The 12,835-nt window shown below is 46.2% G+C and overlaps 1 protein-coding gene across 5 annotated transcripts in view; it reads left to right on the forward strand.

Moving 5' to 3' along the window:
• Positions 1 to 12,835, forward strand: part of LOC115541819 (voltage-gated potassium channel subunit beta-2) — a 34,674-nt gene that overhangs the window by 1,362 nt on the left and 20,477 nt on the right. For 2 of the 5 annotated variants that reach the window (XM_030353706.1, XM_030353713.1), the window contains exon 1: positions 12,032 to 12,591. In XM_030353706.1, the coding sequence (XP_030209566.1) occupies positions 12,389 to 12,591 (203 nt within the window). In that variant the 5' untranslated portion in view covers positions 12,032 to 12,388. Of the gene's footprint in view, positions 1 to 111; positions 1,342 to 12,031; positions 12,592 to 12,835 lie in introns of those variants that run through there. The other 3 variants (XM_030353722.1, XM_030353688.1, XM_030353696.1) reach the window with 3 other exon arrangements.

Consider the following 12,835-nt stretch of genomic DNA (forward strand, 5'->3'; position numbering starts at 1 on the left):
CTTGTATTCTTACATTCTTAGTGAGTAGTGGTGAAGCGACTGTTGCAAATATTGAATAGCATTAACATTTTATGGGAACCACATATTGAACTACTTAGTATTCAATATAGACACAGATCCAAAATAGGTAACTTGTATGCATGAGCAGGTACCTGTTGTTGTCTGTACAGAAATCAGCCTCTGGAGGAAGGTCACGCACATACCCACCAACCGAACCCCGAGATAGACCCGAAGCATGCAACTCAAACCTCGACGAGAACACCAAGTCCAATCGCATGCATCTAACAGACACTTTTATCACCCATAAACGTCCCCACACGCTCCACTTCACATACCCGGAGAGTCACCCATTAGGACCAAACGACCACATCACTCTCCCCAGAGAAGCATGGCGTTCCTGGGTTAAGGGCTTTGTGAAGCCAGGGGGGACGGAGGACAGAGGCCATCCAGCTCTGGTTACACTACAGCCCCTGATGCGTAAAGTTGGCCATGGTTACCCACCAGCTTCCCCCCCCCAGATCAGCAGAGGAACAGGTGTTATTTAAAGCCTCTGGTCTGGCCCACAGTCCCCTCTCCTCTCCTCGCTGACACCACCGACCGCCAGTCTTCTCGCTCACAACCGACCAGCACTCGCACTCGGTTTCGGCGCGTCCTTCCACAGCTCACGGCCTCCCTGTCTGTCTGTCTGACCGCCGTTCACACGATCAAGTCGTCCAGCACGGGGGGTCGTGTGGAGACTCTTTGCGATTGCCATCATCACCAGAGCCATCATCACCATCCCCCTTCAAAACAACCTCCACCGCCATCTCTACCACTAGCACCACCAGCTCCACCGCAGGTGGTGGGACTCCCACCATCACCCACTCTGACCCATCTGCGCACTTAAGGCCACGCCGGCATGTTTGCGACCGCCAGGAGCGTGGACATGCGGGGGGGCGGCCACAGCCGCCGCCTCAGCCGTCAAATGAGCGTCACCCCTGTGGAAAACTCCCAGATGGCCAAGCCCGGCGGCGGTGGCGGACCCCCGGGGGCGCGGGACAGCGTCAGCGGTACGGCGATACGGCGAAGCAGCAGCGTCAGCAGCGCCGGCGGTGCCGGCGGCAACCGAATGCTGTCGCTGTCGTCCATGAGCGAGAGCGTGCGCAGCGGGCTGAGCTGCTTCCTGTCGGAGCAGGCCCTGGAGCAGGAGGAGCGGCAGCAGCGCAGCAGCCAGTTGGCCGAGCTCCAGCGGCTGAGGGAGGTGCGCGCTGCCGCGCAGCTCAAGAACCTGGAGGACTTCCTCAAGATGAACCACGTGTCTTTGCGCGAGTGTGTGTCCTACACCACCACCATGAGGTACAGGTAAGCGGATTGAGGCCAGAAGGGAGGTTTGTTCCAGGGTTGGACCACCAGGGGCTGAGACCACCAGGGGCATGGGAGAACACCAGTGGTTTGAGACCACCACTGGGGTGGGAGACCACCACTGGGCTGGGAGACCACCAGTGGTTTGAAACCACCACTGGGGTAGGAGACCACCACTGGGCTGGGAGACCACCAGTGGTTGGAAACCACCACTGGGGTAGGAGACCACCAGTAGTTGGGGACCCCTACTTGGGTTGGAGACCACCACTGGAGTAGGAGACAGTCAGTGGTGGGAGACCCCCATTGGGGTTGGAGACTACCGTTGGTAGGAGACCACCAGTGGTAGGAGACTACCATTGGTAGGAGACAACCAGTGGTTGTTGGAGACCACCACTGGGGTAGGAGAACACTGCCTTGGAAGTTGTTGTTGATGGCTCGGTGTTGTTGGTCCCATGGGCCAGTCAGAGGCAGGCGTATCATGAGGTCCAATCATTAAGTATGACGTACATAAATTACATTGTCTGTAACAAGTAAACAGACATCAATGATATGGACAGGCACAACTGGTCTGTGTGTTAATGTGCGCATCCATATTTAAGTTAGTTTTTTGGACTTATTTTCAAGATTAAAGGGGACATATTATGAGAACAACACTTTTCCTGGGATTTGGGGTGTTGTTTTTGGTCTCTGGTGCTCCCACACGGATACAAACTTTGAAAAAAGTCTGAGTGACATGCATTTCTGAAAGTACCCTGCCTACCCTGCCGAAACTGACGAGGGAGTCAGTTTCGGCGCACCCTCCTACGTAGGAAGGTGGCACAGTTGAATATTACCTCCCACTTCCCCACTCCCCTCCAATGAGAGCATAGCTAAGATTTTGTGGACCACTGGACGAGCTCCGGCAGGGAGAACTCGGCGGCAGCTCAGCTCCGGGAGTACAATCCCTTTCTCTGCCGGACTGCCGCCGAGTTCCCCCCGCCGGAGCTGCCAGACTGCCGCCGAAGCAGTCAAGATTTTTTTTCCAGCAAACAGCTTCAAAAACATGTTTTCTGGAACTCAAATACTATGCTTACTTGTTGGGAAAACACCATAATATGTCTCCGTTAAACTCACAACTCTTTTGTTGAGTTGTTCAGTATATTCATTAAGTATATGCTACACGGGAACCTCCTAAGATGGCGCAATACGATTGGTTCGCTATCTCTGGATATTGGGCAATATCCCATGATCCCCCCACACGGGCAAGAAAAAACTCCCTGGCTGATTCAAGGGAGTTTTTTCTTGCCTGTGTGGGGGCATGGGTAAAGGGGGGTGTCACAAATATTTGGCCTGTTAAGCCCTTTGAGACTGTAATGGTGATTAAGGGCTATACAAATACAATTGAATTGAATTGAATTGAATTGAATTGATTGAGATCTCAAACTCGGGATATTGTTTTCATCGCAAAATGTGCCGCTTTATAGTTTATTTAAACTTAAATTAACTTTGTAATTGTCATACAAATTGTATTGTTGTGGGAGTTCTGGGAGTCACGCTGTGTATCTAATACAGACATCCCCTATGACTCCAGTAGGAAAATATGGTTCATGTTTCATGTTGGGCTGGCTGTGATCTACAACTAGATAGTGCTAGTGTCCCACTTCTCTGTCTTTGTCCATTTGTCTGCCGGTCTTGGCAGCGACTCTCTTGATCAGCTGCTGAGGTTGAAAGGCGCACAACAGAGGTGCTGGCCAACTTCACCTCATGTTAACCCCCACCGGCCCACTCTGTTTAAATAACTTCACAGAACGACTGAGGACACTTAGTTGAGACTTGGAATAATAATAATTTATAACATATCATATTATTATATTATTTGGGAATGTGGCATGTTTATAAACCAAACAAAAATGTTTTCTGAGGCTGGCTTCAATCTCCAAAGTGCCCGTTTGTGGTCCGAACATCAAAAAGAAAGGTGTGAAGGTCATGTTACACACACACACACACACACACACACACGCACACACGCACACACACACACACACACACACACACACACACACACACACACACACACACACACACACACACACACACACACATGGTGAACACAGCTGGTCGTCACTTTCACAGGACTGATTGCTATCCTTTGGGTGGTGACCAAAGTGTGTGTGTGTGTGTGTGTGTGTGTGTGTGTGTGTGTGTGTGTGTGTGTGTGTGTGTGTGTGTGTGCGCGTGCGCGTGCGCGTGCGTGTGTGTGTGTGTGTGTGTGTGTGTACTCATCTACACAGGTTGAATTTGCATATTAATCTAGTGATACTCTCAAACTGTTTCAGTTTCTACCACGAGAGACAATGTGATTCATTTTTGTAATATCATAACTGGGAGATAACCCATAGCTTCAAACACCAATTTGCAACCATTGGATAGTAATTGAATAATAGCACCAATATTATTTCATATTGTTTACGGTCGTTGCTTGTGACCTGCAGATGGCAGCAATAAACAAACTGCTTCCAGCTGCTCTTGAAAAGATAAAAACATCCCACGGAAAGAATATGACACAGACACCAAACGTCCCCATCCCATCAGTGGCCAAACACAGTCGCGCCTCGGACCAAACTGTGGTGTTAGGTATCCCCTGGGTATATCTCTTTGACCTCGCCTTTTAAAGAACAGCTTGTGGATACTTCGGGTTTGTCTTACTGCAGTGCTATTGGATTACGCTGTGGCTATTGTTGGGCCCTATACACCTCGCTGATAATACGACTTTATAAATCGAGAGCTGCTTCGTTGACTTCTCCCTCTGCCCAGCCTCTGATGTCGATTAATTGGTTTCACAAAGTAGGGCAGAGAGGGGGTAACCGGAGAGCCAAGGGCATGGCTGTGGTCAACAGCTGAGTATTGATATGTGATTAAAGGGAAAGTGAAACCCCTGTTTCAGCTCGAATCCCAATACAAAGAGAATTCTAGGAAAGAGGGAGGAGGTGCAATTACCACATAACGGCCCATGGCAACTCCTTGGCATGTTGTTGAGTAAAAGCATTGTAATGATCAATGTTGTTTATGAGTGTGTGTGTGTGTGTGTGTGTGTGTGTGTGTGTGTGTGTGTGTGTGTGTGTGTGTGTGTGTGTGTGTGTGTGTGTGTGTGTGTGTGTGTGTGTGTGTGTGTGTGGGTGGGTGTTTGTGTGTGCATCCATGTTTTAGTTTGTTTTGGTATTTTTTTCAATCCATTTTAAATGTGCAAGTCTGTTGTTGAGTTGTCTGTATATAATATGTATCCCTCTCCCGCATGCAGCCATCAAAGTTAAATGCAAGCTGAAATCTGAAGGCTTCATATTTGTTTTGAGAAATCCTATTGAGACGGGGATCTGTAATAGCATAATTGGCAGAGCAGAAAGTCAGCCAGCAGTAGTTAACTGTAAAAATGGGTTTGTGTAGGTTTCAAATCAACACTGTGTACACCGGCCACTCTAGAACTACACTTATTAAAAGCCCCCTTCTTAAAGCTTGTTCCACTTGTGGATTGAGTTTTCGTTGATAGAATAGCCGCGTAAAGGAACAGGAAACAAGGCATGATTCCACTCCTTGCAATGGATGATTTCCAGCCGACATAGGTTTGCCATTTTATTAAATTTGGGATTGCAGATGGTTTTGTCGGTTGACAGGTTGTTTTAACTGTCAAGTGTTAAGTAAGAACAACAAGCAGAAAGTGTAAGTAGGACTACGTGGTATATGTATCAAATAATACATTTAGTTGAATTAAAATGTAAACTTAAACAAAATGTGGTCCAGCAATAATTGGGATTTTCAGTAGGCCGATCGTGACGGTAGATTGTAGAATATAGCATAGGCATATCTAATCTAACCGTCGTTTGTCTAGGTGGGATTTTTAATGACAAAATCTGCAATAGTTTACCACTGCAGATATCTTTTCGTCCAGCAGATGGAACTATATCTCAAGAAACTAGACGAAAATAATTTAACAAATCAATAATACAGATACCAGGCCTTGAATATTTAACCACAGTTTTAGATTTGATAGATATGTGAAGGTCCATTCTAGATCTAATATATCTTGCCTTTATTGATAGGGCTACTCTGCGTTTATCTATTCAACAACACATGGCTGGTGTTGTGTTCAGGCCACGCTGTGTACATGCCTGTAACTGGCATAGCAAACATATTATTTACCGAATGTAAATGCCCAAACCATGGTTCCTATTGAGTGGGATACCCTGCCTTCTTTTTCCCTTCACTCATGGCTTTCTCGGAGTTACAGTCCGCAGCCTTTATTTTTCCACTTTTCCTTTAACCTATAGGTCCTCCATGCTTTTCATCCCGCGCTTCCTAGTTGTTATTCTCGCTCATGTTAATGGCAGATTGGCCTCCGGGGGAAATGGTCTGGTTTGAATGGAGAAAGACTCGTATTCAGCCAAATGTATTCAGAAGTTCAATGTCTCCATGTAAAATCCTTTATTTATTTATTAAGTTGCTCATTTATTTGGGCCATATCCAGTTGTTCCATTTTTCCCAAAAAGCTTTCTTCGGTTTAGAGTGTATTTACGTTCGCTCTTGGCATCATTGCCTCCATGCAGTTGATTTATTCAGTATGTCATTGTACAGTTTAAAATAAAATGAAATATATCCCCCATAACATGTTTTGAGACAACATTGTTTCATTTGGCAGTAGGAAAGGCGGAGATGCAATAGAATAATCTCTGATAATTTGAGCCTGATGTGATGTGGAGTGCGGTCCAGTGAAGACCATGCTGGTCCTAGCCACTATTGATGTACAGTAGTCACTTGCTGGTGTTTGTTTCAAAAGGCAAAGTGGCCCTCAAAAACACCTCTGAAATGCTAAAATGTGGTAAACCATCTACTACTACTACAAAAGTGTATGACCAGGCTATATAAATATATAGCCTAGCCAAGTGTAACCTTACATAATCATTTCAGCCCTGTAGGGCAGGGGGGGGGGAGGTCAACTGAAGAAGCTTCTGCCTCAGTAACACACACGCACCCACACCACCAAGATCTCCCTCATTAAAGGATCCTACACCTTCCAGCAGTACTAGGGAGCCTGAGAAGAGCGTGATTAGCCCTGAGTCTGCTCCGCTAAGGCTATTTGGCTAATGCTACTTGGGTTCATCCGGAATAGCAGTATGTGTATGCATGAATGGTTGAACTGTGCGTGTCTGTCTGAGTGAACAGTGTATAAACAGTGTATAAACGGTGTATGTCTGTGTGTGTGTGTGTGTGTGTGTGTGTGTGTGTGTGTGTGTGTGTGTGTGTGTGCGTGTGCATGTGTGTGTGAATGTCATGTCAACAGTATGTGTCTCTGTGATCGTGAGTGTGTTCATGTATAGCTAACGTCTCCCTTCTCCGCAAATTGACCGGTCCTAGGGCTTACGCTAGGCTAAATGGGGCAGCTGTTTCCAGCCAGTCCACTGAGATGCGGGCATGCATCGCATGACCGGCATTGTGTTTTTTTAACCCCCCCCCCATTCCCTTCCTCACGGCCCCTGAGGGGACGCTATTTCTGGCCCCTCAATCTACGCAGCGGCTCGCTCCTCCTTCTGTCTCATGTTTTTGGAATGCGTGTCCCTTTTATTACAGTTTATAAAAAAAGTGTGTAAAAGTGTTAGTCTTATTGTTTATGTCTGTGTGTGTGTGTTTCTGTGTGTGTGGGTGTGGGTGTGTGTGTGTGTGTGGGTGTGGGTGTGGGTGTGGGTGTGGGTGTGTGTGTGTGTGTGTGTGTGTGCGTGCATCTTGGGGCCTGCTGGCATTCCTGTATGCATGAATGTGCGTGCGTGTGGTTGAATGTGTGCGTGTGTATGTCTGTCTGTGTGTATGTGTGTGTGCTGGGTCCTGCGAGAAAGGAGATTGATATCTGCCGCTATTTACTCAGACAGCGTGCGTCTGTAAACCCCCAGGTCTGTCGACATGGAGTTTAACCTTTGACCTTGAGTCATGGCAGGCGTCTGCTATCCTTGCCCCTGGTTGGTTGTCCCGCATTTAACACACACACACACACACACACACAGAGAATCATAATGTACAGCACAGAGAGGTGATTCATGCGCATACATTATGTCATAGCATGATTATCACTTAAACCTCCAAATACATGAGTTAACAGCTTACAATGGTCAATGTAATAAACGGTATTTCAAAATACCTGTAAAGCGGTGATGTTACTGTATAGTTAAAAGTCCCAATGCTCCATATCAGCCCTCATGGAATGCCTCTTGTCCGATCAAACTACTTGGTCGGAACTAACTGTTGTAAGTGAGGGAGGATGAAAAGCGAGCGAGTCATTATCACATTTTAAACCTCAACAGGGGGAGGCAGGACCGGGACATAAGGCGCATCGGTCTTGAGTGACCCTCAAGGAACGCATTTGATTGCTTCTGCCAATTAAAAATTGTCAGTTCGATTCAATGGTTAGAAATGGCGTCCATAGCAACTGCCTCTTATTCAGCAATAACAGACAGCTTACTACCGTGATTGACCAATCAGAATCGAGTATTAATAAGGCGTTTGATAATGTACAATAATAGTTGTATATTGTTTAATACTTACTGTTTTATACTATCCTAACATAGAATGCAATGCTTAGAATATTTATCTGAGATGGGGCCTTGAATGTTTGCACAGTACAAGGAGCAAAGAAAAGATGCTAAGAGGGAAAAGAGAAGGGCAGAGATATGGGCAGCGGATGAGACATAAAGCTTCTTATACAACTCTTCATTGTGTCTGTGAGTTTTTTAGTGAGAGAGAGAGGGAGACAGATGAACAGAAAAGAGAAGAAACAAGAGAGCTAGCGACCGAAAGGAGAGGGAGAAAAAAAGAGAGAGAAAGGAGCGGGAGAGACCGGGACAGACACACAGACACACAGACAGAGCTTGTGTACAGTTGCTTCCTTTACATAGCAGCTCCTCTGTGGACCTGTAGTCCCTGTACTCTTGGCTCATACTTTATTGAACTGACTGAGCACATGCCATAAGCCGTCAAAATGGAATACTATTAGTCAAATGCCTCAAACTAATTCCGGTTTGCGACATATTATCAAATCAAAACTTTTTTGGGGGTTTTCTTTACCATGCCTTAAGAAAACTTGAGTTATTTGGAAATGTTACCAAACCGTTTTAAAGGCTCTATCTAACAAAAGTCTGATTGCAAGGTCTTTCATGAGGTGTCTGAATAAAACCGGAGGTTGGGCCGAGGGAAGAGCTTCACCTTGGTATTTGAATCTGTAAAAAAAAAAAAACTAGCTGTCAATCATCATGCTCTGAGTTACAGTTGACAAAAGAGCAATGTAATTTAGACCAAATACTTGTTATGGCTGCATGGCCGCAAATATAAATGAAGAATTCTTCCATTGAACCATTTTAAGAGCACATTATGCATTTTTTGGGCACTTTAATAATAATAATAATAATAAATTTAATTTATAGTGCCCTTTTCATCCGAAGATCTCAAAGGGCTACAGGTTAAAAACAAAAATAAAAATAAAAAGGGGGTTTTAAAAACATCTAAGAGTGCGAGCCAAAGGTTTTTTTAAAAAGAAATGTTTTAAGACCTTTTTTAAAACAATCAGTGGATTGTGGTGCCCTCAAGGTGTCAGGGAGGGCATTCCACAGGCGTGGGGCGGCAACACTGAAGGCCCTATCTCCCATGGTCCTCAGTTTGGTTCTGGGTATGTGGAGGAGGTTAGAGTTAGTGGAGCGGAGGGAGCGTGTTGTGCTATGTGGGTTGAGAAGTTCTTTGAGGTATGGGGGGGCATGTCCATGGATAGATTGGTGAGTGAGGACGGAAACCTTATACTCAATCCGGGTGGAAACCGGAAGCCAGTGGAGGATGGGGGTAATGTGCTCATGCTTACGGACTCTCATCAGGATCCTAGCTGCAGAGTTTTGTACGTATTGAAGCCTCTGCAGGCTCTTGCTAGGGATCCCGATGAGTAGTGCGTTACAGTAGTCCAGTCTGGAGGATATAAAGGCATGGACTAGTTTTTCGGAGTCTGAGAGTGAGAGAATGGGGCGGAGTTTGGAAATGTTGCGGAGGTGATAGAAGGAGGTCTTGCAGAGGTGGTTGATATGGGATTCAAAAGTGAGCTGGGGGTCCATTTTTACACCAAGATTTGTTACTGTTGATGAGAGAGGGATATTTGAGCCAGAAAAGCTGATGCTGGTTATGGATGATGATTTGGTCTGGTGAGAGGTGCCGATCAGGATGGCTTCGGTTTTGGCGCTGTTGAGTTGGAGGAAATTGTGCTCCATCCATGCCTTTATCTCCTCCAGGCACGTGGTGAGTTTTGATGGGGATGACGGTGATGTTAAAGGTGGGGTGGCAGCTGTGGCATTGACATAGAGCTGTGTGTCGTCGGCATAGCAGTGGAATGAGAAACCGTGGCGGCTGATGACCTGACCAAGGGGGATGAGGTAGAGGATAAAGAGGATGGGGCCAAGGACTGAACCCTGGGGGACACCGCAAGTGACTGTGTGTGGGTTCGATTTGGAGGGACCCAGGGAGATGCATTCTATCCGGTTTTTGAGGTATGACTGAAACCAACTGAGGGGAGTGCCAGTGAGTCCAGTGGTGAGGTGGAGGCGGTTTAGAAGAATGTCATGGTCGACTGTGTCAAAAGCAGCAGAGAGATCCAGAAGGATGAGGAGGGAGGGGGAGCCAGCGTCGGATGACCTCAGGAGATCATTTGTAACTCTTACGAGTGCTGTTTCTGTGCTGTGGGCGGAGCGGAAACCGGACTGGAATTTTTCATAGAGGTTGTTTAGTTTGAGGTGGTTTTGAAGGTGGGTGGCAACTGCTTTCTCAAGTACTTTGGATATGAAGGGGAGATTGGAGATGGGCCTGTAGTGTGATAGGACTTCTGGGTCAAGGGTGTGTTTTTTGAGCAGTGGTCTGATTATGGCTTTCTTCTTTCTACTTTAAAACTATAAGATGGAGTTGAAGAACTCAAAACTCAGTTTGAGGTCTTATGTTATTCAAGTATTTAAATTCACATTTTAACAGGGAAATCATGTTATTAATGCCTTAGGGGTTTGGTCATATCAATCTAGGTAGTGTGTAAATTGGGGTTTGAACCCTGTAGTATACAAAACATTATTTTAGATGTGTTCTCACTACAGGGGTTCCTTCAATTCGCTTGCCCAGAACAGTTTCCTAGAATAAACCGCTGCAATCGATTTCTCGAGAGAAAGATATCGATTAGAGAAACCCTGCTCCCAGAGTCGGGATTTCCCAGAAGGCATTTGACGGGAAAGCGCTTTGATGGATGAAATCTCCCAGGTCCTTGTTTGAAGAGACAAAAGGTGGGTCAAAAGAATAATTTTACTCTCAATGGAAACAAAGCTCTTCAGGGTGGAAGCACTTTAAATGTTCGCTCACGTCATTTCTGGGTAATAATGGTACCTTGAGGTGGACCTGAATGCAATCGGTTGCTTTTTTTAAATTACTTTCAACCAATCAGAAATGCGGTTGCTAATGTTACACCGATTTAAGATTGATTTAGTCTGAGTGCTTTGAGGCTTTCAACCTTGGTCGGTTTCTCTCAAAACATCAGGATTGTAATCAGAAACGCTTCTTTTGATTCAACTAAGACTAGGAACTAGCCAGGAAATCCCCATCTTTGTTTTTTATCTTATACCATCAATTGTAGGCATCAAAACGAATAATCTGGCTTTCACAATGAATGGTAGTGTGTTTTTAGTTAACTCTCTAAGAAGCAGCGGCCATTGTGTGTGTGTGTGTGTGTGTGTGTGTGTGTGTGTGTGTGTGTGTGTGTGTGTGTGTGTGTGTGTGTGTGTGTGTGTGTGTGTGTGTGTGTGTGTGTGTGTATGTGAGGGACCCTGGACCATTTAAAATAATCAGAGTTGACACTATTTTAAGTTGATGAGAGGTTCACCAGCGATGATGTGTGTATTTGTGTGTTCGTGTGAACAGCCACAATAGTTGCCTAACCGCGTGTGTGAAGAACTGGTTGTCATCATAGTCATTTACACCTGGGAATGGGTCGTCATATAGTGCATACAGTCCATGGTGTGAGTGTTAAGACCAGACTAACAGGGGACACTTTCCAAAGTCACACTGTTAAGCAGACCCCGCAAATAGTTTAACCTCTGATAACAGATTCATTATAGCAGACTTAACGTTAACCATTTACTGTAAGCTTCACATTTGTCTACTCTCTCTGAGCTAGGGACCCGAACACATACACACACAAACATGACATGCACATGCATACACACAAGGCAGGAAAGGAAGGGGCCAAATCCCCTTATCAAGACGTGAATGGGCGAGAGAGAGAGAGAGAGAGAGAATTTGCAAGGAGAAAAGAGAGAGAGAGAGAGAGAGAGAGAGAGAGAGAGAGAGAGAGAGAGAGAGAGAGAGAGAGAGAGAGAGAGAGAGAGAGAGAGAGAGAGAGAGAGAGAGAGAGAGAGAGAGAGAGAGAGAGAGAGAGAGAGAGAATTTGCTAAGAGGAAAGTGAGAGAGAGAGAGAGAGAGAGAGAGAGAGAGAGAGAGAGAGAGAGAGAGAGAGAGAGAGAGAGAGAGAGAGAGAGAGAGAGAGCCTAGAGAAAGAAGAGACCGGGAGAGAAAGAGAGAGAGCGAGGGGAGGGAGGGAGGGAGGGAGAGAGCAGAAAGAGGAAATCAGAGAGAACAGGAAGAGGAAAAAGAGAGTGAACAGAAAGAGGGGGAGAAGATATCGGTTAGAGAGAGCATAGAGAGAGGGAACTGGGGGGCAGAGCATAGAGAGGGCGAGAGCACGAAAGGCAGATGGAAATGTGACGGCCAAAGAGTTTCGCTGAGATCTGAAAATCGAAAGTATCGCGCATCAAGTCAGCAGCGGCGGACGAGAGTCCATGCAGAGAACTCAACTTAGTTATTGGTTTATTCTTTTAAAGTCACACCCACGGAACGGCAGCTCCGCAGGTATTCCAATCAGGTGGATAGCAATTTTACCACGAGGGACAACGACGGACCCCCTATCAAATTCTATTGGGCATTATTGTTGTTTTTTGGGGTTCCCGGGGCGAAATACTCGGCCATGCAGGTGTCTTTTGTTTGCACGGACCACCGGAATTCGAATCGCAGTACGGAGGACCGGCTTAACCGGCAGAATGCCAACAGTCCCAGCACAAAGAGTAAGTTCCGCGCCGTGGCCCTGGTGGCCCGGAGCCTGGGGCATCTCTCAGTGCAGAACATGCCCTCGTCCAGCGACCAGAGCATCCGCACGGGCATGAAGTACAGGTAAGATAGGCCTACCTGGTCCTTACCCCCTCCCCGACCCGCCTCGGCGCAATGCTCCGTTCCAGGATTGCACCCTAGACCCCGCACAAATAGGCCTACCCAAACCCGAAAAAAAGGATGGAAAAAAAGCTATTAAATATATAACACACTTCATTCAAAAATAATGTTTTGTTTTTTAATGTGTCATTGCATGATTTAAATTTAGATTTAGAGTTGGAGGAATTGATCGCGTGTCCGTGTGTGC

This window comes from Gadus morhua, chromosome 1, assembly GCF_902167405.1.
Source record: "Gadus morhua chromosome 1, gadMor3.0, whole genome shotgun sequence".
NCBI lineage: Eukaryota > Metazoa > Chordata > Actinopteri > Gadiformes > Gadidae > Gadus > Gadus morhua.